Source organism: Panicum virgatum, chromosome 1K (genome assembly GCF_016808335.1).
Source record: "Panicum virgatum strain AP13 chromosome 1K, P.virgatum_v5, whole genome shotgun sequence".
NCBI classification, from domain to species: domain Eukaryota; kingdom Viridiplantae; phylum Streptophyta; class Magnoliopsida; order Poales; family Poaceae; genus Panicum; species Panicum virgatum.
In genome coordinates, this window is record NC_053136.1 from 3,687,951 (window position 1) to 3,712,257 (window position 24,307).

General features: G+C 48.2%; 4 protein-coding genes across 5 annotated transcripts; 2 read left to right on the forward strand and 2 right to left on the reverse strand.

The window, feature by feature from the left end:
* The first annotated feature begins 685 nt into the window (after positions 1-685).
* LOC120647245 (protein SEMI-ROLLED LEAF 2-like) lies at positions 686-14,251 on the forward strand. Of its 2 annotated transcripts, XM_039923995.1 has the most exons (19): positions 687-1,237; positions 1,629-1,703; positions 1,805-1,920; positions 2,097-2,211; positions 2,301-2,429; positions 2,963-3,010; positions 3,333-3,529; positions 3,603-3,799; positions 3,898-4,184; positions 4,392-4,541; positions 4,639-5,079; positions 5,231-5,380; positions 5,663-5,738; positions 5,835-5,962; positions 6,344-6,535; positions 6,630-6,767; positions 6,846-6,962; positions 13,402-13,617; positions 13,719-14,251. In XM_039923995.1, exons 1-19 carry the CDS (start codon positions 1,082-1,084, stop codon positions 13,875-13,877), a joined length of 3,087 nt encoding a protein of 1,028 aa, XP_039779929.1. In that variant the 5' UTR covers positions 687-1,081; the 3' UTR covers positions 13,878-14,251. The 2 variants fall into 2 exon arrangements, with proteins under 2 accessions (XP_039780002.1, XP_039779929.1); XM_039924068.1 differs by lacking the exon at positions 13,719-14,251 and having other exon boundaries at positions 686-1,237; positions 6,630-6,739; positions 13,402-13,540.
* A 1,279-nt stretch (positions 14,252-15,530) lies between these two features.
* Positions 15,531-16,301, forward strand: LOC120651012 (auxin-induced protein X10A-like). The gene has a single exon (XM_039928338.1). It carries the CDS (start codon positions 15,787-15,789, stop codon positions 16,204-16,206), a length of 420 nt encoding a protein of 139 aa, XP_039784272.1. The 5' UTR covers positions 15,531-15,786; the 3' UTR covers positions 16,207-16,301.
* Positions 16,302-18,167: 1,866 nt separating this feature from the next.
* LOC120651018 (auxin-induced protein X15-like) lies at positions 18,168-19,053 on the reverse strand. The gene has a single exon (XM_039928349.1). It carries the CDS (start codon positions 18,895-18,897, stop codon positions 18,520-18,522), a length of 378 nt encoding a protein of 125 aa, XP_039784283.1. The 5' UTR covers positions 18,898-19,053; the 3' UTR covers positions 18,168-18,519.
* A 3,803-nt stretch (positions 19,054-22,856) lies between these two features.
* On the reverse strand, positions 22,857-24,253 carry LOC120647365 (KIN17-like protein). Its single transcript, XM_039924170.1, has one exon. The coding sequence runs from the start codon at positions 24,014-24,016 to the stop codon at positions 23,681-23,683; it is 336 nt and encodes a 111-aa protein (XP_039780104.1). The 5' UTR covers positions 24,017-24,253; the 3' UTR covers positions 22,857-23,680.
* Positions 24,254-24,307: the final 54 nt, after the last annotated feature.

Sequence of the window (24,307 nt, forward strand, 5' to 3'; positions counted from 1 at the left end):
ACAAGCAGGGCCGGCACGAGTATATATAGTAGAAGAAAGAACGGAGAATTTGTATTAAAAAAAAAGCAGGGAGAATGCTGGAAGCAATCATGATTGCAAGAGCCCAGTCAAGTCACATGTGGAAGGGCGGCGGTCACCGGAAATCCTATATATCTTTCGGAAGATTTTTTCTTCTCCACTTTCCAGTATTTGAGATTCGTGCAAAACTTCTCATCCATTAGATCTCAACAACCCTAACTTTCTTCCTCCTTCCTCGTGTGCCGGCCGCCGCTGCTCCCGCCCGCCGCTGCCGCGCCTGGCCTGCTGCTGCGCGCGCACGTGCTGTTGCTGCTGTGGTATTGCTGCATCACGCGCCGCCGCCTCTGCTCCCGTCGGTGTCGGAGAAGAAGATGATTGAAAAAAATGTTGATTTAGATTTTGGTTTGTTGAATCTATTTATTTGAGATGTTAAAATAGTCTATAAAAAATATTGAATCTATTATTTTCAAATATTGAATTATTTCTTCAAAATCTTGAAGCTAATTTGAACCTATAGCTTATACATCATATAGGAGCCCCCGGCAGCCACCTCTTGGCTTTGGCTGACAGGGTGGGACGAGCCCGAAACAAGCGCGAACCACGGGCCGGCCGTTGTGTCGCGTTGCTTGCCCCCACCCACGCACCCCAATTCAATTCGATTCCTCACCCCGAACCGAGCCAAACCCCGGTGCTGCGTGCGCGCGCGTCGCCTCCCACCTCCCGCCGCACCCTAACCCCGCCACCCTCCCCTTCCGCCGCCGCGGGCGCGACGAGGAGGCAGGCAGGTAGGTCGGAAGCGGCGGCGGCGGCGGCGGCGTCAACTCGCACCAGCCCTGCCCGCGAGCTAGGCGCAGGTAACCTCTCACCTCGCCAGTCGCCACGCGATGCCCCCCGGTTGTCTGGTACTCTGATCCGATCAGGTGGTGGCGCCAGTTCCGGGTGCGGCGGGGTTGTTGGCAGCTAGCACATTTCGCGTGCGCCCCCACGGGCACGCTGCAGGCTGAGGCGGGGAGGAAGCGGCGGGCGTGGGGTGTTTCCGGCGAGCAGGAGGGGCGCGGGGATAATGGGGCTCAACGGCGCGGTGTCGGGGGTGGTGTCGAGGAAGGTGCTGCCGGCGTGCGGCGGGCTCTGCTACCTCTGCCCTTCGCTGCGCGCCCGCTCCAGGCAGCCCGTCAAGCGCTACAAAAAGATCATCGCCGACATCTTCCCCTCAGCACAGGTTGGCGATTCCCTTCTCCCGCACGTCTGCTTAGTCTACTTCCATGGTTCTGTTTGGTGTTTACTCGCCATCAACTGTATTCCCTGGTGGCACACAAGGCTGTCTTAGTTTCACCTTTCGCATGCAAATAGAAGTAATGCGGCATTACCAGTTATGAGCTGCCTAGTGCCCTGGTTTGACTAACATGTCTCCATCATGAATCTCTTGATCATTCACTAACTCTTCACAATAGGGAGATGGTGATGGCATGATAATCTCTTTCGGTGTCCTCACATAACTAGGTTCCCCCATGTCGTAGTTCTCAATGAAGATAGATGGGTATGAATTACATGCAGTGGTGATTGATTACCTGAAGAGTGAAAACATGACTTAATTTCATCACATATTACAGGAAGATGAACCAAATGAGAGGAGGATTGGGAAACTGTGTGAGTATGTTGCTAGAAACCCTCATCGCGTGCCAAAGGTGTGGGTGTGTTCCTTCCACCTTAAGTGTCCTACAGATTGCACACGATTCGTTGCTTCCAGTTGACTTTTTGCTTTCTCTTTTGCATACCGTGTCTGCAGATCACGGATTACTTGGAGCAAAGGTGTTACAAGGAGTTAAGACGTGAGCAGTATGGCTATGCAAAAGTAGTTGTGCTAATATACCGCAGGCTATTGGTATCTTGTAAAGAACAGATGTGAGTTTTGATTTTTCACGTTCAGTCTAAAATGCATCTCAGCTCTATCTCACCCTAAAGAAGAACAGCTTGATGTTTGGCTTTCAAAATAGAATATAGCTTCTGTATTTGCATGTTGTAAGTTCATTTCAAATGGTTGTAACTTGTAAATCAGAAGGTTAATTTTCTCAGTGCAGACCGTTACTTGCTAGTAGCTTATTAAACATCATACAAACACTTTTGGATCAATCAAGGCAGGATGACATGCGCATCATTGGCTGTGAAACCTTGTTTGATTTTGTTGTCACTCAGGTACCCAATTCAGTAAGCAGCAGATGCCTTTCTATAGTCATGGCACTATTTCAATCTTTATCAGTCGCTGAATTCTGAGTTGATTCCAGGTGGATGGTACATATCAGTTCAATTTGGAAGAACTTGTTCCAAGACTGTGCAAACTTTCTCAAGTAGTAAGGGAGGATGAGAAGGCTCATGCACTTCGTGCAGCAGCCCTGCAATCTCTTTCCGCTATGGTTAGTCACCTGCACAGTATCTCATTATACACATTCTATGTTACTATGTTGTCACCAAGCCATATTAGATTGCTGTTTTAGCTTGGATCAAACAACATCAAGTAGTTGTCAGTGAAGCTACGATTTGGCAAACTGCCTGCAGTGTTAAAAATATAGCCCAATCAAACTTATTATGATGATTCTCATCACAATTAAGTGTGCTTCTTAAAGCAATATATAAAACCGTTAGCATAGCAATTGTGCATGGATACATACGTGCAGTTGATATTTGTACAGTGCTTCTAAAACTGGCTAAGAACTCCAAATAGAAATCCGTAGTAGTTTGTCACCTTGGATTTTGTGATTCTGCAATATGTATTTCACTGCCAATAATAGGGTCATGCTGAGTAACTTTGTGTGTATGTCTAAGTTAGACTTTTGGTTTTATTTTGCATTCTTGTTACAATACATATAGTTCCAAAGCAATGCAAACTGCAGATCAAATATGCTCCAATGCTCACATGCCCTTCACCTTATTATTATATGCTGAACAGGTCTGGTTCATGGGTGAGCATTCTCATATCTCATCCGAGTTTGATAATGTAAGTATCTTGTAGTAGTTCTTGTAGATGCTGCGTTTTACTTATCTTTGTCTTTGAAACTTCAGACTATCATTATTTTCTCAACGTTAGATGTTTGCTCACATATTGCGGTCTAACACTGTACAACCTAGAAAAGAGATTGCTTTATGCAGATCTGCTCAAGTTTTTTCACAGCTGTAGTACAATACCTATTCCACATATGATACTATTTTTGCTTCTATATTTTTTTTTACTAGATGTTATCTGCTGTGACTATGAGAATTTTTCGTGCAAATATATCGTGCTCTCAAATTTTTGTCCTTATCTTCACTGCAATTAACAGGTTGTCCAAGTAGTACTGGAAAGCTATGAGCCTGAAAAGGTGCAAAAGGACAGCAGAACCATTGAAAATCCAGGTGGTCAGTGGGTGGAAGAAGTCCTTAAAATAGAGGGTCATGCCTCTCCATCTCCAATTTCTGTCTCTGAGATACCTTCTTGGAAGAGCATAGTTGGTGATAATGGTGGAATTCATCTGCCTATGTAATATAATATATTTTTAACCTAAATTTGTATCCTCTTGTTGTACAGTTCTTAACTGACTTCTGTCTTGTAGGGAAGACGCCAAAGATCCTTATTTTTGGTCAAGGATCTGCGTGCATAACATGGCCACGTTGTCCAGGGAGGCAACCACATTCCGCCGTGTTATGGATTCCCTATTTCGCCACTTCGATAATACTAATTCATGGTCATCCAAGAATGGACTTGCACTTTGTGTTCTATTGGACATGCAAATGTTCATGGAAAATTCAGGTGCTCTATTTGCATATTTTAAGGCACCTGAAAGTAGACCTTTGGCAATCGTCATTAAATTGGGTACTTCATTTATTTAGCTATAACTGGCTTTTCAGGGAAAAACATTAATCTGATGATATCAGTACTAGTAAAGCATCTTGAACACAAGGCCATACTGAGACAACCTGAGATGCAACTCAGTATTGTGGAAGTGATATCTGCTCTTGCAGAACAATCAAGAGCTCAAGCTTCAGCAGCAACCATTGGTGCTATAAGTGATCTTGTGAGGCATATGAAAAAGACACTGCAAATTGCTCTTGGCAGCAAAGATTTGGAGGTGGTAAAGTGGAATGACAAACTCCGGAAGGCTTTTGATGCATGCATAGTCCAGCTGTCGAAGAAGGTCAATTTCAATTCAAACTTAATAGTGTTGTGCCACTTGATGTTTGTTTACCTTATGTTCTTACCTTTCCTTTCCTTGCAAATTTGATGCTGCTAATATAATGCTTCTTACATCTTAGCTTGATCTGCACAATATTATTATGATTATACATGCAACCTACACTTATAGTTCATAGGAGCCCACAACTCAACTGGTGTTATTGATCAGGTAGGTGATGCTGGACCAGTTCTTGACATGATGTCCGTGATGCTAGAGAACATATCACACACCCCTCTTGTTGCTATAGCAACTACCTCCGCTGTTTATCGCACAGCTCAAATAATCGCTTCTATACCAAATTTGTCGTATAAGAACAAGGTATGATGTTGGAGCACATACTAATTTTGAATTTATTTTAACAGCAACACATAGTGCATGTTCTTTATAACAACTTATTCTCTGTCATACTTGTCAGGTATTCTCAGAAGCGCTTTTTCATCAATTACTCTTAGCAATGGTTCACCCTGATCATGAAACACGTGTTGCTGCACACCGCATATTTTCTGTTGTCATTGTCCCATCCTCTGTTTCTCCCTTCCCCAATTTGAAATCCCCAGATCAGTGTAGAAAGCATGAGGTTCAGAGGACACTCTCGAGGGCTGTATCTGTCTTCTCATCCTCAGCTGCTTTGTTTGATAAGTTGAGATGGGAGAAGAACTCCTTTAGAGAAAATGTACATGAAGAAATTATGAGCAGAATTTTGCATGGTACCGACAATGGAACTGCTACTCCCAATGACTTGCAAGGCTCACAAAGTTTGAGACACAGCCTCAAAGTTTCTTCAGCATCTCAAAAATATTCTTCGACATCCTTAAAGGAAAGCCAAAACTCGTTGACTGAGGCAACCAATGAAACAGTATGTTCTGCAATGTGCAACCTGTCCATTACTCTCACAGAAAAGAAGTCTAACATGTTGAATCTTATGCTCAACAATATACAGGCTAGTAACGTTTGAGCAAAGCTTTGCTTCTATTCACATCCTTCTATGAACTTTTTGATACTTTCAGGAACCAACTGTGTTAAGACTAAGCGGCCATCAGGCCGCACTTCTGCTCTCATCTATCTGGGCTCAAGCGATCTCTCCAAAAAATACTCCTCGAAATTATGAAGCTATTGCTCATACTTATTGTTTGCTTCTGTTATTTCTGGGATCAAAGGTACTTTTATTAAGTTGTCATCTATTTTATGTGTATTTTTATCTGAGTTTTGCAGAAAATTTCTATTTCCTGCCAGCTTTTTTCCCCTGTAAAAAGGATGATATCGTATAGTATCATGCTCGACCATTCTCACACAGTTTATTCTTCACTATTGTTTTTGCTATTATAATTTATAACATTATTCTCCACACTTATACAGTTTATTGTTTACTCATTTGGACTAGTCATCGCTCAAAACATTATTTCTCTTTTTTTATTATTTTTCTCCATTTCCTCTTCCAGACATCAATTTTTGAGGCTCTTGCTCCCAGTTTTCAGATTGCATTTTCTTTAATGAGCCATTCACTTGGAAGAACAGGTGAGTACACATTACTTATTGTTTGCCTTGCAGTTTCCAAATTACATACAGGTTTAGTTGTCTGATGAATTACCTAACCATTATATTCTTGTTTAGAATCATTGTCGCCATCTCGCCGTCGGTCCCTATTTACTCTGGCTACATCGATGATTGTTTTTGCTTCAAGAGCTTTCAACATAGCACCTCTTTTGCCAATCTGTAGATCAATGCTCAATGATGGAACGGTATGTCTCGTCAAATTCCACTCCACCACTCCAAAGCCTTCTTATTTTTGGTAGAGTCCAGTATATCATGTGTGTTCAGTGTTGTGAATGTTAACATATAGCAAATACCACTGCACCTCAGCACATGGCTAGCCAAATAATGCCCGAAAGTGAACATGCTTTCATCAAATGAACAAAGAATTATGGAGCATCTTGTAGTTCATTCACCAATTGCTTTCCAGTTGCACCAATAATTTTTTGCTGTAGATGCAAAACATATAGTGTGTACATTATATATTAATGAGTTAATTTTGTATTGTTGTGCTTCAAGTCATTTTTTTTTGCTGCATGTGTTTCCTTTTTTTATTAATTGCTAAGCTTTATGTATGGCAACTGTTGTAGATGGATCCATTCCTTCGTTTGGTACATGACAACAAACTTCAGGTTGTGAAGGATTATCAAGAAATATCCTATGGCTCAATAGAGGACAATGAAAATGCCTTGAGGTCTCTTTCAGCAGTAGAACTAACAGAAAGAAACTCGAGAGAATCCATGGTCTCCGTAATTATGAATTCCATAGCAGATATACCAGATGTAATTTTCCATCCATTCTGTACAACCATTTCTTGAATTTCCTGAACTGAATTCCCTGCAATGTCTTGATGAACTTTCCCCACAAATTTTGCAGTCAGAGTTAGAAAATATAAGAAGTCAACTGCTAAGTGACTTCTCTCCTGATGACATGTGTCCCAATAGTACTCACTTTTTTGAATCACCGGGCAAGGATGCAGAGTCAAGGTATGACGATGATACCAACTATCAAGAGGTATACACATGACATATCACCTATATGTTTCTCCCGCTTTCTTTTTTCTGTCCTAAAGTACATGTTAAATTTGAGCAGGCTGAACTTATCGATGTGGCAAATGACAACTATATGTTTACGGAAGTCTCTGCATCTACACCAGGCGTCCCTGCGATCACAACAAACCTTTTGAGTATTGATGAACTTCTAGAAACAGTATGTGTAGGAAGGAATGATTCAATGTATTCCTCCAAATCCTAGAAGGGTGGGTATATAGTAGCTGTACATGGGCCTCTAGATGGGCCTTAACACTTGGGCCACAAGGGCCACACACACATACACCAACAGCCCCCCGCAGTCTGAACTATTGGCGCAGCGGAGTTCAAGACTGGACAACAAAGAAAGCACACACAGGCAAACACCCCCCACCCCCCGCAGCCACAACTAGCCACCTGCTACGTTGAGGCTGGAGTGAAACTCCGAGAAGATTGAGGAGGGGAGACCCTTGGTGAAGATGTCAGCAAACTGGGAGGTGGTCGGGACATGGAGTACCCGAACGTCGCCGATAGCGACACTGTCGCGAACGAAGTGCAAGTCGATCTCCACATGCTTCGTCCGCTGATGTTGAACGGGGTTGGTGGAGAGATACACGGCGCTGACGTTGTCGCAGTAGACGAGCGTGCTCTTGGCGAGCGGGCTATGGAGCTCCGCCAAGAGCTGTCGTAGCCAGGACACCTCCGACACGCTGTTAGTGACAGCACAGTACTTCGCCTCGGCACTGGAGCGGGAGACAATCGGCTGCCGCTTGGACGACCAGGAGACAAGGTTACCGCCCAGGAAGACGGCATAGCCGGAAGTGGAGCGGCGAGTGTCTGGACAGCCGGCCCAGTCAGCATCGGTGTAGACAACCAGCTCAGCAGAGGGAGAGCGGTGAAGAACTAGGCCGAAGTCAACAGTGCCACGGACGTAGCGGAGTAGATGCTTCAGCGCAGCAAGATGTGACTCCCGGTGATCATGGATATGAAGGCAGACCTGCTGAACGGCATATGTGAGATCCGGCCTGGTGAAAGTGAGGTATTGCAAGGCACCGGCAAGACTCCGGTAGGCAGTAGGATCAGCCACTGGATCACCCAGATCAGCAGACAGCTTCGCCTGAGTGTCGATAGGGGTGGAGCATGGCTTGCAATCAGTCATCCCAGCCCGTTCCAGAATGTCAAGAGCATACTGCCGCTGGTGAAGGAGAAGGCCCGACGGGCGAGGCTCAACAGTGACACCCAGGAAGTGATGAAGCTGACCAAGATTCTTCATAGCAAACTCCTGCTGCAGAGAGGAGATGATGTGCTGAAGCAACTGCTGACTGGAGGCAGTGAGCACAATGTCATCAACATAGAGCAGCAGGTAGGCAGTCTCATCCCCACGGCGGTAGATGAACAGAGAAGTGTCAGACTTGGTCTCGGTGAACCCCAATGTCATCAAGAACGTGGCAAACCGAGAATACCAAGTCCGAGGAGCCTGCTTCAGACCATAGAGAGACTTGTTGAGCCAGTAGACCATTTTCGGACGACTGGAGTCCACAAATCCCGCTGGCTGACTGTAGTAGGCGGTCTCTGACAAAGTGTTATGGAGAAACGCATTCTTCACATTCAGCTGGTGCACCGGCCAAGAGCGAGAGAGGGCGAGCGAGAGGACCGTCCGCACAGTAGAAGGCTTCACCACTGGACTGAAGGTCTCATCATAGTCCACACTAGGATGCTGGGTGAAGCCCCGGAGAACCCAGCGAGCCTTGTAGCGATCCAGTGTGCCATCAGCCCGACGCATAGCCCGACGCTTATGCGTCCAGATCCACTTGCCAGTGACCACATTGCAACTAGACGGACGCGGCACGAGGTCCCACGAGGTACCGAAAAGAGCGTGGTGTGAAGTGGGGGCAGGGAAAGCAGTGGACGGAAGGCGGTTAAGCAAGTAGGTGGCGGTGTGGAGACTCTCAGCCCAGAAGCGGGGAGGCAGAGAGGCCTGGATCAGCAGGGTGCGCATGATGTCGTTCGTCGTGCGAATCATCCGCTCAGCCTTGCCGTTCTGGGGAGACGTATACGGACAAGACATACGCAGCTGAATACCCCGAGAGAGAAAGAAGGAACGAGAGGTGGAGTTGTCGAACTCACGCCCGTTGTCACACTGGACGGCCTTAATGGTGAGGCCAAACTGAGTGGACACCCAGGCAAAGAAGTGGAGGAGGGTGGGAAAGGTCTCAAACTTGGCGCGCAAAGGAAAAGTCCAAGAGTAGTGAGAGAAATCATCAACCACCACCAGATAATATTTATAGCCAGAAATGTTGAGTACATGAGAGGTCCACAGGTCACAGTGAACAAGATCAAAGACATGCGTCGCATGCAAAGAAGAAGAAGAAAAAGGAAGTCTAACATGACGACCTAACTGGCACGCATGACAGAGGTGCTCAGCAGGAGCCCTAGTACAAGGAACATCGGTACTACAACTGAGCTGAGCCAAAACGTCGCGGCTGGGGTGACTGTTAGATATATAGAGTTGTATTTGTGATTGTATTGTGTTTCTTGTAACCCAAGCCTATACGGTCTATATAATAAAAGGTCACCCCTCTTTCTTAGGGTGTGTGGTGTTTGCCAATTCTCTACGTGGTATCACGAGTCCGGACCCTCCCCTTGCCCAGCCGTGCGCCCCCTCCCTTCTGCTGCCCTAGCCGCCATCCAGGGGCTTCCTCCCCATCGGCGCCACCCTTCCTTCCCTTCCCTGCGCCCTCCTTGGGCGCCCAGCATCTCTCCCCTGCGCCCTAACCCTAGGGCGCCCTGTCCTCCTCCCCTGCGCCCTCCTGGGCGCCCACCACACCAGCCGCAGACCCTTGCTGCGTGGCCCAGATTGCATCTGCAATCATGTCGACCTCCTCTGCGACATCAGCGGCGTCTTCTCCCTCCTCTGGCGCCCCCTCCATGCCCTATGCCGCGGATGCATCAGCAGGCGCCCTCTTCCTCCACCCCTACGCTACGATCAATGTCAAGGCGCACGTTCTCATCGAGCTGGAACTGTACAGCGCCAACTACGGCAAGTGCTCGGCCTTCTTCAAGGCGATGCCAAGTGGTGGAAGATGGCGTCGCGGCAAAAGCAGCAGACGAAGAAGAAGTCGAAGGCGGAGCAGCGGAAGCAGGAAGACAAAGGGTGTAAAGGGGCCTCGAGCTGTCACATCGGAGGAGCGGACACCGGAAAGCCGAATCCTTCACAGTAAGACCAGAGGAGTCAAATTCGATGGAACAAGAATTATCAGCAGTAAACCGGCGAATGGAAAGAAGATTATGAATCATCTGAGGAGCAACAAGAACATTGGGAAGACGTAAAGAATCAGGAGCAGAACCCACGGCGGTAACAGGAAGACAAGACCCATCGCCAACCATGATGGAAGAAGGGCAAGAGGGATGTGGGGGTCGGACAGAAGAGAGGATACCGGCGGTGTTAGCCCCATGGTGCTGAAGGACTGCGCCAGTGCGGCCTGCTCCCACCCCCCAGGCCAGGTCGGTGGCTGGCTGGGCTGAGCAGGTGGAGTGCAGGACGGCGCGAATAGGGGACCAGCATCGGTGAACATGGCCGCCGGCTGGAGTTGAGGACGACCCCCCCCCCACCGACCCTGAAACGGCCACATCGAGATGCGCCCTGACCATGGGTTGCCGAAGGATGGTTAGGGCGTACCTCCAGGGGCAGGGGTAGGAGCCGGCGCCCCCGACAGCCCCCACCAGCACCGGTACCGGTACCAGAACCTCCAGAAGCAAGGCCACCAGTACCACCACCACCCCGTCCCCCCTGCCGACGACGTACATGCCCCCCTGTGACACCCCAGCCCAATGGCATAATAGAATTGATAGAATATTCATATCAACAAGTTGCAACTTATTTTCCGGAAGCCGATCTCGAAAGAACTCCAAAGTTAAGCGTGCTTGGCCTGGAGCAATTTCGGGATGGGTGACCGACCAGGAACTTCTTCCCGGGTGCGCACGAGTGAGGACAAAGTGCGCAGAAAAGACATGAGTTGGTCTGTGAGGGTAGTCTATGTCCTAAAAAGCTGCCAGATGTAAGCGGGCCTGACCTCGGGGAGGCAGGACGTTACAGAATGGTATCAGAGCCGACTCTTGCGGTTTCACGGGCACGTACGGGCGTAAGTGCACGGGCATGTGGACGGGCGCGTGGCGGCACAGATGCCACCGGCATGTGGACGGGCGCGTGACGGGTCAGTGCGCGGGCATCTGGGATGCGCCGTTGGCACTGGACGCACGGACGTCGCACAGGGACCGTTGGCACTGGACGCACAGACGTCGCACATGGGCCGTTGGTACTGGACGTACGAGACGTGGCCAAGAGAGGACGTTCCTGACTTGAGATTGACCGACGAGGACGTCGGTCTCTTAAGGGGGTGAGGATGTGACACCCCAGCCCAAGGCCTTAATAGAATTGATAGAATACTTATATCAACAAGTTGCAACTTCTTTTTCGGAAGCCGATCTCGAAAGAACTCCAAAGTTAAGCGTGCTTGGCCTGGAGCAATTTCGGGATGGGTGACCGACCAGGAACTTCTTCCCGGGTGCGCACGAGTGAGGACAAAGTGCGCAGAAAAGACATGTATTGGTCTGTGAGGGTAGTCTATGTCCTAAAAAGCTGCCAGATGTAAGCGGGCCTGGCCTCGGGGAGGCGGGACGTTACACCCCCCACCACCTCAAGTCTGCCCGGTGGGAGGAGCACCAAGGAGGGAGGTGGCAGGAGGGGTGGAGGAAGGCGGTGGAGCAGCCACGAGCGCAGTGGAGGTGGACGAGGATGTTCCGGTCGCGAGACCCCTGGTGATCTCGAGAACGAGGTCGTCCCGGACCAGCAGAAAGGAGGGGAAGGGCCTCTGGCGGGTGATCCATGTCTGCAGGTGGTCATAGGTGCTGCTCAGACCCCGCAGGACATTGAGCACCAAGACTAGATCGAGCACCGGACACCCGAGGTCGTGAAGAGCATCAGCCATGCCCTTCATCCTCCTATAGAATTCACCAACGGAGAGGTCCCCCTCCTCGAAGGTGCGGAAGGTGGCGTCGAGCTGGAGAGCGCGGAACTCGGCGTTGCCGAGGAACTGCCCCTCGAGCGCCAGCCAGGACTGTCGCGCGGTGCCGACGTGAGTCCTGACGATGTCCTGAAGAGATCTAGGGAGATGGTCCCAAAGATCCAGGACATGGCGACGCTGTCGAGGCGCAGCCACACCACGTCTCGTGCCTCGATCGGCGTGTCGAGGAGGACGTGGTCGTCGAGGGCGTAGCGGCGGAAGGCGAGGAGGACCTGGTCCCGACAGCGTCCGTAGGAGGAGGACGTGGGGTCGAGGAGGACGGTGACCAGGGCCCTGATGTTCTGGACGCTGGTGGCCTGGTGGTGGAGCTGGGCGACCATGGGGTCGGTCGGGTCGAGCCGGGGTCTAGATCGAGAGGGCGGGGGCTGGTGGGAAGAAGAGGCACCGTGCTCGGTGAAGGGGATGACGGGCTGCTGGCCGGAGGAGACACGGAAGTAGTGCTCCGCCTCGGCGACTCGGAGAGTGAGCACATCGGCCGTGGAGCACTCGCGCTCCCAAGCGAGGGCAGCCACGCGGACCCGCTCCTGAGCCGCCGAAGCCTCGGACTTGGCGGCGAGAGCAGCGTCGGCCTGCTGCCCACGGAGGGCGGCGCGGCGTACGGCGCATCCGCGGGGGGCATCCCGAGCCCAGGTCACGCGGGCGCGGCCGGCACGGGAAGGGCTTCAGGAATGGCGGCGTCAGCGGGAAGGGGCTGCTTGCCCGCAGCGACAGCGGCATGGTGGGCGGCGGCGGCGGCCGCGGGCACCTGCGGCACGGGCGGCAGCTGCAGGGGGGCGGCGGCAGCGGCTGCGCCGCCAGGGACGGTGGCAAGGGCGGCGGCGGCGGCGCACCCCGCCCAGGGGCCGGATCGGGCGGCGGCCAGGGCCCTCGCATCCGCGGCGCCCGCGGCGCCGGCGTCGGGCGCGGGCCTGAGAACGGCCAGGGTGGCGGCGGATCGGGGCGGCCGGCCCTAGGGCCACGCGGCCGGCGCTCCGGGGGCAGGGAGAGAGGAGAGGGGAGGGAAGGGCGGCGGCCGGCCGGCCATGGTACCGCCGGCGGCGGCGGCAGCTATAGGAAGAGAGGGAGAGAGAGAAGGCTAGTTGATACCATGTAGGAAGGAATGATTCAATGTATTCCTTCAAACCCTAAAAGAGTGGGTATATAGTAGCTGTACATGGGCCTCTAGATGAGTCTTAACACTTGGGCCATAACGGCCACATACACATACACCAACGGTATGTTCTTTCTCTCAGGTCATTGTTCACCTCCTCTCTCTTTGTTTATTTAACTGGTTGAGAACTTGATATGAGCATGTTTGTAGGCTGCAGCTTTTCACGAGCCCAGTGAGCTAAAAGTTACATAGCTAAACTAGAACAAAGTATTGGGATGTTTTGCTTTTACTCTTGTTTACTCCAAATAATCCATTTCATTCTTCTTCTAAGCAGTAGTACTTTGAATGGCGAGGAATTTCGTCTACCAAAAGAATATAATAAACCATTTATCTGCTATATATGATTCCTGGGTTAGTTTATAACGCCATCTATGTGCATATTCCAGGTGGTCAATGACACATCATCTCAGGCCCAAAGATGCTCAGTGCCAGCTGCCCCAAACATCCCATTCCAGGAGATGACTAGCCACTGCGAGGCACTTTCAATGGGAAAGCACCACAAGATGTCTGTCCTCATGAGCTTCAGGCACAGCAGGCAAGCGTCCATCGTGCCGAACGACCAGGTTAACCACATCGAAGCAGGCTATACCTCTAACGAGCAGGTGCGGATCAACTTGATTTCGAGCTCGCAATCTACCCGAAAAATATCAGGGTATTGGGTTGGGCGGGATGGAGGCTATAACTATTGCCGTTTTATTTTCAGAACACGAACCCGTTCCTCCGGCAGATCCTGGATGGCTACCCTCAGAGTTTGACTGCCGGCGGCGGTGAGCAACAGACTGATGGTGACGTCCAGCAGCAGTTATTGAGGCTGCCGGCGTCGAGCCCGTATGACAACTTCCTCAAGGCTGCTGGCTGCTGATTTTAAGCCTGTGTGGATACTGAGTTTACAGCTGATGGGTCACAGGCGAAAGATGCCATTCTGATGCTGTACAGCTGTGACCTGGGAAAAAAAAAAGAGGAAAAGCGAAAAGGCGCACACCCAATTCATCGCGTTCATATCGTGTGCTGTATTTGTAAAAGAAAGCTGCCTGCCTCGACCTTGCAATCGAAACAAGAGCGTTACATGCGGAGTCCCCCCCCCCCCCCCCTTTTATGAAATCACGCAGTGCAGGTTTTGCTTTCTCGATGGGTCGATCCAAAATCTCGTTTGATAGAACTGATTTGGATTTCAAAGCTGTGAAAAAACCGCTAGACTAAATGAATTAAACGTCGTGGTGTTTTTTTTGAAATAAACTACGGAACCTTCATTTCAATGAGAGGAACACAAAGAAAAAGAGAATGAACTGGTACCAAGCTCTGGTTGCACCAGGAAAAAAAAAACTACTCCAAGCTACATGTCACCACTTGCGTCTCTCTACATGTCCAAATCCGTCTCACCAATTCAGAATCCAGAGATGAATCCAAGGCACGAAAAACGCTTTCTACTTACAACGATCTCAGGTTCAGATCGAGAAGCTGCTGAGACCTGGTAGGTTCAGAGAACGGGAACCGTCCGGATTCTCCGATGAAAATTAGGCCGGTTCAAGAACAAGACGGGAGGTGGCCGGCCACGTACTCCAACTCTCCTAGCACCATCCGTACTCCGTCTCCGTACCATACCCCGGAATTTCCTTCTCGTCCTCGACTTCCGGCCAACGTGTCATCACCTAGCTATGTTCGATGGGTTTTATGCGTCGTTCTCGGTAATTCTCGAGCGAGTAACTCTTCTGCTCCTTTCTTCATTCCAAATTAAAAATCATCTGACTTTTTAACTCGAAGTTTATCTACTCATTTTATTTAAAAAAATTGTACAAATATAGTTAAATTTAAGTTATTCTTGATGAACTTGTATTGATAAAACATGTTATGACAAAAGAAGTGATATTTTGAATAAATTTTTGAATAATACGAGTGATCAAAGTTGGTGTAAAAAAAATCAAAACAACCTAGCACTATTTAACTTTTTTTTTTCTCTTGTTCATCTTCTAATTGGGCAGTCGCAGTACTACCTTTGCATCGGACAATGAGACACTGACAACCGTACCCCCACCAACGGCTGCAGCGATGCCAGGCCCCACCTGCCAGCGAAACGCCCCGACTTTTGGAGCGTACTCTGTTTAGCGGCTGCAAGGAGACAGCTAACCGTTTAGTTCTCAAAAATTTTCACCCAAAATTTTTCACCTCCCCTTTAAACACATGTATGAAGCACTAAATGTAATTAAATAACAAAACTAATTACACAGTTTGGATGTACATGACGAGACAAATCTTTTAAGTCTAATTAGTGCATGATTAGCCATAAGTGCTACAGTAACCCACATGTGCTAATGACGCGGTCAAAGGCCTCAAAAGATTCATCTCGTGGTTTCCAAGTAAGTTCTGAAATTAATTTTTTAATTAGTGCCCAAAAAACCCTCCCGACATCTGGTCAAACAATCAATGTGACCTTTGATCCAAAAATTTTCACTAACTAAACACCCCCTAAAATAATCCCAGCAATAAGGCGCGCCCCAGGCGGCCATGGAATGCGCGTGCTGCCCGATGCAACAACACTCCAAGGCACTCACATTGCTTTTGATCTCTCCTCTCCTCTCCTCTCTTCTCCTCCCCGGCTCACTCTCTCGCCCTCAACACCAAGAAAAGATCGATTCCGGAGTGTCGAGTCGATCGATCGCAAAGAACTCGATCACCCGGGTTCTGAATCGCGCCATCTCGGCCTGATATCGGCGTAGGAAGAGTTCACCTCGATCGGAGGCGACATCAGGCGGTCTTGTTCTTGGATCGAACCGATGATGGCGGTGAAGGGCTACTTCCGGGCGCCGAGGCTCCCCGGGCGGAAGCAGCAGCAGCAGCAGCAGGCGGAGCTGTACGGCGGGGAGAGCCCGAGCGCCGCGCTGCTGGACGCCGGCGACGGGATGGCGGCGGTACCCAGGGGGTACTTCGCGGTGTATGTGGGCGCCGAGGCGCGGTGGTTCGTGGTGCCGACGAGCTACCTCCGCCAGCCGGCGTTCCGGGACCTCATGGAGCGCGCCGCCGAGGAGTTCGGATTCGCGCAGGCCGGCGGCATCCGCATCCCGTGCCGCGAGGACGACTTCGAGGCCACCGTCGCCGCGTTCGACGACGCTGTTGCGGCGCGCCGGCGCCGGCGCCGGCGGCCCGGCAGGGTCGGCACGGCGGCGGCCAAATTGCCCAAGGCCTGGTCGTTGTAGCAAGCTAGAAACCTGGCAGCCATGCATGCATGTAGAATTGCAGTCATGGAGATCAAGATCGTGATGAAGACGGAAGCAAAGGATTATTTTCATCTCAAACTGTCGGACCTCTAATCGATTAGGGTACCTCTGGCTCTGTCAAGATTCGTGTAGTTATCCGTAACTATACTCAAAAGAGCTTAACAGCCGGACCTTTACCCTTGGGGTCCGATTCCATCTACTGGACCAACGGCCCCGGACCCGCTCCCAACCTTGGGACGGGTCCGGTGACGCCACGTGTCCCAGAGAAGGGAGCACTCAGCCAAAAAACAGCCGGGGGCCCCGGACCTCCCACGGATCCCGGACCCCCGTGTACTATCCGGACCCCTCAGAAGGGAGTGAACAGACACCCCGCCTGGGGGGTCCGGAGCCGCCACGTGTCCGCAGGCGCAGGTACGCGCGCACGGCTGCCAAGCTTTCTCGGGAAAACTTGCCCACCTACCGCATTCAATGCAGGAGACGTTAAGTGCGTTCTGCCACGGCAGAGCCCGAGGAGACTTTAGCCAGGCTGTACTGTTGGTCGCGCAAGGTGCACAATACAGCCGCTGGCACCACTCACGCCACGCGCGTTAGTCTGCCACGCCAGTTAGACACGACAACTCGGCGACGGAGCATCATAACGCCTACGCGGTAGACCCAACAGTCTACGCCACAACCTACACTACCTCAACGGGCGCCTCGCCGATGGGACAGGAGAAGATCTCCCTCAGTCAGAGAGTCTACGAGACGATGAAGTGAATCCGGCAAGAGATTCTCCATCACTGTAGTTCCATTAGTGTCTATTTAGTATAGTATACATCCTTGTTGGACCCACCTGTCGGGGTCCAACACCTGTGTATGCGCCCTCCTTGCTCTATAAAAAGGGGACGCCCGTTAGAGAAGGACTCAGGTCCAAAAGAGGACTGGAAGGTAGAGGATAGACTCATCCACCGACACAAAAGAGCAATACTACTCTCAAGTGGACGTAGGGTATTACGCTCCGGCGGTCTGAACCACTCTAAAATCCTCGAATGTTCATGTATTCTTACGGGAGGAGTAGATCGGTCGAATAGCTTGCACTTTCCCGAGTATCCACCCTCAGAGATTAGGCGGGTGCACTACGCCACCCGGCTGTGGCCCTCCTCTTAGAGCCACGACACAAACTTACTTGATTTGAACAGTAGATAATCTGAGGAGTAATCTTTGTTTTGTAAGGGCTCCAAAACTGACATGAAACAGAAAACGAAAAATTACCTCTCTGTATTTCTCCGGTTTTCTCGAGCTGCCACTTTCCCTGTATTTGGTTATCTGTTGAAATACTGTCCAGATTTGATCAGAAAACAGAATGGCAAAGATCTTCTGCTCTTCCAGTTCTCAACAAGATATATTCTTTGAGCTGGCAGCACAGCATCACTTGGTGATGACGGCGATGTGCCTATCTGTCACAATACATGTGAAGAAGATTTCATGCCTTTGTGATCTAATGCTCAGGGCATGTGTAACCGTACGGCCTATTTCTTTTGATCTAGAACTCTCTTTAATATGTCTCAGTAACATAGTTTAAGATTAAAAGAATGTGCTGCAGGATAGTATCACGCCATCACCTTGTTTAGGGAAATATGTAGCATTTCTTGTTAGCAGAGGGGATTAAGGTAATCAAGGGAGCATACGTGTCAAGAGGCGATTTAGCAAGAGAGGTATACTAAGTTATAGTACCCAAAGGTACAGCACTCTGAGGTAAAGCGTTGACTTCCCTATAGAATTCTTGGTGGTCAGAAACAGAACCTTTTTTCTCTTTTTTTTTCCAGCACTGAACTATATTGAATATTTGGATACACACAAAGAACTTAAGAGGACAGAATGACAGATGAGAGCTGCCAACTCATCATTGCAGAGTGTTAAGCAAGGATGCATCAATTGTGTGTGTGTGTGTATATTGGAAATACAGAAGCAGTAATTACTTCATTCATTGAGGCACAAGTACATATTAGACCCTGGGTTCAAAAATAGCGCGCAAGAACATTGTTCAACTTCTTAGCAATTAAAAGGAAAGTCAAAAGTACAAAGAACAGGGTGGAAAAAGAATTCTTGAAAAGGAGACTTTTACCCAATCTCCTTGGCGCAGATCCTTCATTTTAAAATCTTTACACAAAAAAGAATGTGAATCCCTTGTTTAATCCTCCGGTATAAATTTGCAAATCCCATCAATTTGCGGATTCTTCCTCATCTCTTCTCTATGGAACGCCAAGAACCAACCAAGAATGGAAAAATAGGAAATGTTGAAAAAGAAACTCATCATCTGCACAAGATCCCAGGTTCTGAAGAACAGTAGCAAACTGCCTCCTCTTTCCTGCCCACCAGCAGCAGGATGCCCTCAAACACCTCAACATCACAGGGGATCCTCAGGGCCCCCTCATGCCGGAACCCGAACTCCTCTTCTGCCTCCTTCAGGAGCTCCTCAAATGCCCAGTGGCCCAGGTATTCAGTGGGGATCACAAACCTCTTCATCTCCTCGCTGACGCACACCGCGAAGAACCCCTTGGGAACGCCATGGCTGCTGTTGCTCTTGCTGGCTTTTGGTGAGAGTGCAAGCCGCTTCCATTTCTTGAGAAGCTGTTGCAGCCTCACAATGTCTCTGATCTTGTTGCTGCTTGACCTGCCTTGCTCCCCCATTGTCAGTCTAGGTAGTTACCTATCTCTGCCTCTGGTTTCTGCTCCCCTTGCTGGGTGCAACTGCGAATATATAGGAGGTTGGATCAGTGTCTAAACATGGCTTAGCGTGTTCATCGGGTTAGTTTGAATGTACTAATCAGTGGCTTGATATGATGCCTAGTTTATGTCTGAGAGTACTATTTTTTATGCTGCTGTTCTGACATTAATTAAAGCAGAAAAGGAAACGATGAGCACCTGTGGCAGCAGCTGCTGAGAGTATTCTGATTGTACTATCCTGTTAAACATGCATAGTGTGAGTGACATTCTGATTTCTGCATCTGAAGCCCTCAGCCACTTTCAGCAGTGACATCATACTTCATTAGTTTGGAATGTGCTTATATGGAAGAACATGGAAAACTTGGTTACATCAATATCATCATGCAGATTTCCAAAGTATTTCCTGAACAAAGTATTTCCTGAACAAAAATAATAATAAGCTAATAGCCAGTTAAGTGTGAAATCGCTTAAAGATTCCCTGAATTTTATACACAGACATTGTACCTTTTTTTCTAAAAAGAAAGTCTTTCTTTCCATGTCATGTCAAAAACCTGACTAACTTCTGAAGAATGCAAGTGCGATCCAACTGATGAAAGATTCCCCCACTCTGCTAATGATGAGCAAAGGGCCCATATGTTTGTAATCAGCACCAACTCTAGTCTGCTTATCTGAACAACTACCATGAATGATTTGCTTCAACCTCATCATTGCTGCAAACCAATTGACAGTTCATGGATTGAAGAAGGACGCCTCTCAGTCCTAGCTTTAGGTAGCATCCCAAACTACCCCTGCAAGTTCTGGTGTTTGACTATGAAACAGAAGGTTCGCAGACAATTGTATATACACGGTTTCTCATTGTTTATTCCTCAGTTTTCTTTCTGATACTAATCATTCACAATGATACCTTTTCTCTGCTTAATATCATTTACTAATCTTTGATATCCTCTTTCTTTATTTGGGGGTTATTGGGTCAATATCAGTGCTCAAACCTTGGTTATGCTTCGTATCTTCCGTGTATGGTCAGCTCCTGAAATAACTGCTATAATATAATAGCACAGTTCTTGCTACCTCCTCCACCCTGTGAAAAGAATACATTGATTCTAAGCTGCAGTTGTTGGGGAGAACACGGAGATGTGCTATAAGAACAAGGAGATGTGCTATAAGAACAATGACAATCATGTTTCAGGCACTAGTTAACTCCCCCAACACGGAGATGTGCTATAAGAACAATGACAATCATGTTTCAGGCACTAGTTAACTATCTCAAATAACTGCTACTTACAGATTTAAGGTACAAATCAAGCTCAGTTTACTAATGATTAATGGTGATAAAGTAAATATTGGTTCCCCTAACAAAAAAAAATAACTATCGGTGCACAAAATTTCTTTCGGACAATCAGAACAGAAGATTCCTCCTTCAGTAGTAGACCGAGTCAGATTAGTATTAATTTCTTAAACCTCTGAAATTTATTATATGAATGTAGCATGGCTCTCCCTACTAGCCTGTCTAGAATCACACAAGATTTCCTCTTAGGTACTGAACAGAACAATGCACCAACTGCTATACCAGAGGTTCATGCACCTTAAGTTTCTTAACTAGAGCAATGTTGGCTCACTCAGGAACACGTCTTAAACAAAAAAAAATACTATCAGGACTCAGGTCCTCAGGATGCATCTTAAAGAAAGAGAAGGCGCCTGCACCCGTGGCCAGAAAAATGAGTCAAGTTGTTGCAACCGAGTGCATAACTGAAGTAACTGTTGGGACCTTATTCCTGACACGAGTCACTCACATGGGTAGAAACTCTAGCAGATGATATGAGGAGTGCAACACCATAGATCACATGCCATAGCATCAGGTATGCTAGCATGACACAAATTACCAGATCTGGTATCATGGCCTCATGGACTCTGGAGCTGGCACATGCATAGCGAGGGAAGCTTAAGTCATGTCATTCTTCACATCCATGATTTGGAAGATCATCACTGAGCCGCCAAAACGAACGTAGGTGAACACAAAACTTCCAGTGTTTAGTAGTAGTACAACAGGTGTTTTCTTGTGGCAGAACTTGAGTGTACATAAAGGTGATAAGGGTCTCATAAATCATAATAAGTAACTAAGAATTTATCTGCAACTGAATAATCACGTTGACGCTAAATATACAAGGACAAGACGGGACCTTATAGCGCCTGTTTTTTTTAGACAAAAGGTTTCCCCCGCTTCAATAAAGGAATAAAGCGTACATAGTTCACAAACAAAAGCGCAACATATTCAAGGCGCGCCTGCCCAAAGAGTTTATGAAAACACAACATCTAGAGTCTGAACATTTATAGCAATTGCGCACGCATCAGCGGCGGAGGCCGGCCGGGATTGATCCCCTGGAGATCGAACCAAACTTGAAACTTGTAGTTGTGTAGAGCTGTCCCAACATATCTTCGGCGGACTGCTCCCCTCCTCCAGCAGGCGTTGCACAATATGATCCAATCCTACATGCTTCTCCTGCTTCAACAGCACGCGCCAACGCTTCAGCATCTTGGCTATCAATCCCAAGATTTGCCCCTCGCCCTACCAAGTGCCTCCCTGAAAACATAGATGATTACGACTCTTCCACAGTGACCATAAGGTCGCAGCACAAGCACAGTTTAAAACTGCATTTTTATCATTGCTAATCCACCATCTACCAAAGCATAGTCACGCCTGTTTTTGTCTGTCAGATATTCAAATTTGTATATGAAATCGGAAACAACAACAGTTAGTAGCTCGGCTGTCAGTTATGAAAACATATCAACTCCCAATGAAAAGGAAGGGGTACTGGATTCATCAAAGATCATCACTACAGTTTTCCTTTTCCATTTCTTTTCAAGGGAAAGATGATCACCTCACATAATCAAACATATCAAATCTATGCAACCAACCAATCAGAGCAGAAGAATTAAGGAATGGAATACATATGCCCAATAATTACCAATGTAATACGCCACACTTGTTCAAGGAGACTTTTCATTTAGTTCCATCCAAGCAGATACTCTTTTTGCTTCGCATGTCTTGACTACAAGTCTACAACTACAACAATTCCATCTTGAGAGCAGTATTTGTATCTCATTCACCCACAGTAAAATATCAACAGGGTCCGGTGCAGTCATAGCGCTCTACTCCCACCATAACAGCATAACCAGATACGAACCATGAGTTGTGATAGGATAAACAGAAAAAACGAAGATGTCTTACACAATAATTCTGACTATTATACGGTTTGATGTGTAAGCTGATGTGCAAGCTTGAGTGACCAGATATTAGTTCCTTGAGTAGAATGCTAAGAATTTGAGGCAAAGCAAAATGGTGTCACACAGGACAGTAGACCATGTAAGTTTTGTAGGAATTTGGATTTATTATGTTTAAATAAAGCTGTCAATAAGAACTACACAGAACCAGTTAACAAAAACTGTCTATGTCCATTGCTGCTTTTGAGCTACCATTAGAATTCACACATTCTATCTAAAAGCTTAGTCCAAATTTCAGAGTAACAGCAGTTTAGTTTTAGTGGTATTTTGCTATACTTAAAGAAAAACGATGGTCTTCAAACCAATAAAGTTTTATGTCGTGAGAGATTTAGTTGGCATATTTCATCTGCTATAGGCTATAGCTAAACAAAGTATGCGCATCAATAAATCTGCTAATAAGATATATATGTATTTTTTTTGCGACTTCAATGAAGCAACAGTTCCGAAGAGAGATGCAGAAACTTCAAAGTTGTCAACAAATAACTTTCTGCAACATACTCACAATTCCTTTCGTGGCCTTCTTTTAACGAATCCTTTACCTTCGTAATATCGTAAAAAAATATGTCAAACCTTCTCATAAGAATTTTTTTGATGTTATCATAAGAATTGATTGGCAAGTATTAATGCTCAAAATACCAAGCAAATATCTGGTAAAAGATCATCACTAGACACAGAAATATAGAAGCTGACCGAGTATTACAAAAATGTCAATACAGTTATTCTGGTCTAGTATGAAGCAAACCAAATGATAACGTTTTTTCGCACAGCCTTTCAGCAGTTACAGTGAACTAGAAACACCAACATATTGAACTCCTTCAACAGAAGATATTCCAGCACACGTAATAACAAGCACGGATGCGTGGACTGACAGCGCCAGTACCCTGCATTGCATAGTTCTTGTTTGCTTCTGCAATGATCCAGGAAATGAAATGAAAAACACTGTATATCACGAGGAAATCTTGCAAATGTCCTCATATTCGACAGCCCTGAGAACCTTCCCATCATAGAGGCCTTTCTCAACCTGCACTTTTGCACAGAATTTCTCTGTATCCACCAAGAGCAACCTGGCATTCGAACCCCGATAAGCCCCATTCACAATCCGAACCAGCCCACCAATCTGGGGGATCACAGTCTCAAGCTCATCTCGGTCGACTCTTAGAACATGCTTGCTCTCCAACATCTTAATCTCCCCAACGTATTTATCGATCACTTTCTTCACCACCCCTTTCTGCTTGTAGTAACCCTTCTCTGCCAATGATTTACTCATCACCTTGACCACAATCCCGGGACACAGCCAGTGCCCAGTAGTCCTTTCTGTTGCTCCTCTCCTTGGCCTTCTCCTCCTTCATCAGCTCATCCAATGCTGACCTTCTTGCCTCTGCTGCTTTTACATCCCTCCCATTCTTATTGGCCACCTCATCCTTCTCATTCTCTCGGACACCAGAGTCCTCTTCATCGAAACCAAAATTCACCTGGTGGAGTTCATGTGGACGTGGTGCCGGTCGGCGATGTACTCGTTGTAGACGACGGTGGCGGCGACGCGGGAGTGGCGGTGCGCGCGGCGGATCAGGGCGAGGAACGACTCGAGGAACTCCTCGGAGAAGCCCTCCACGACGCGCTCGGGGGCCATGCCGAACACCTGCATCTGCCGCTGGTGCGACTCCGACATGCAGTGGCACTTGAACCCGTTCTCGTCGCGGCACTGCTTCTGGCACATCTGGCAGTACCACCGCAGCTTCTGCAGGCCCTTCGCCTTGATCCGGTTCGCGATCGCCTTCGGCGTCAGGAACTCGTGCTTCCCCATCGCGCCGCCGCCGCCGCCGCCCCTGCCGACCAATTGGGTGAAGGAGGCGGAGCTTTGTGCAGATTTGTTTATTCAGGTGGGGAATGATGGAGAGGTGGGGCTTTTAGGACGGAGGGCGGGGGCTGCCGGCGAGGAGGGAGGCGCCGGCGCCGGCGCCGGCGAGACCGTGGAGGCGTGCACGGATTGGGGATGGATGTGGGGACCTTGTTTGGAGACGTTTGCGATTGATGAATGAGCTTATTTGGAAAAGAGTAAAGTCCATCGTCGTTAAATTTGTTCGGTTTAAAACTT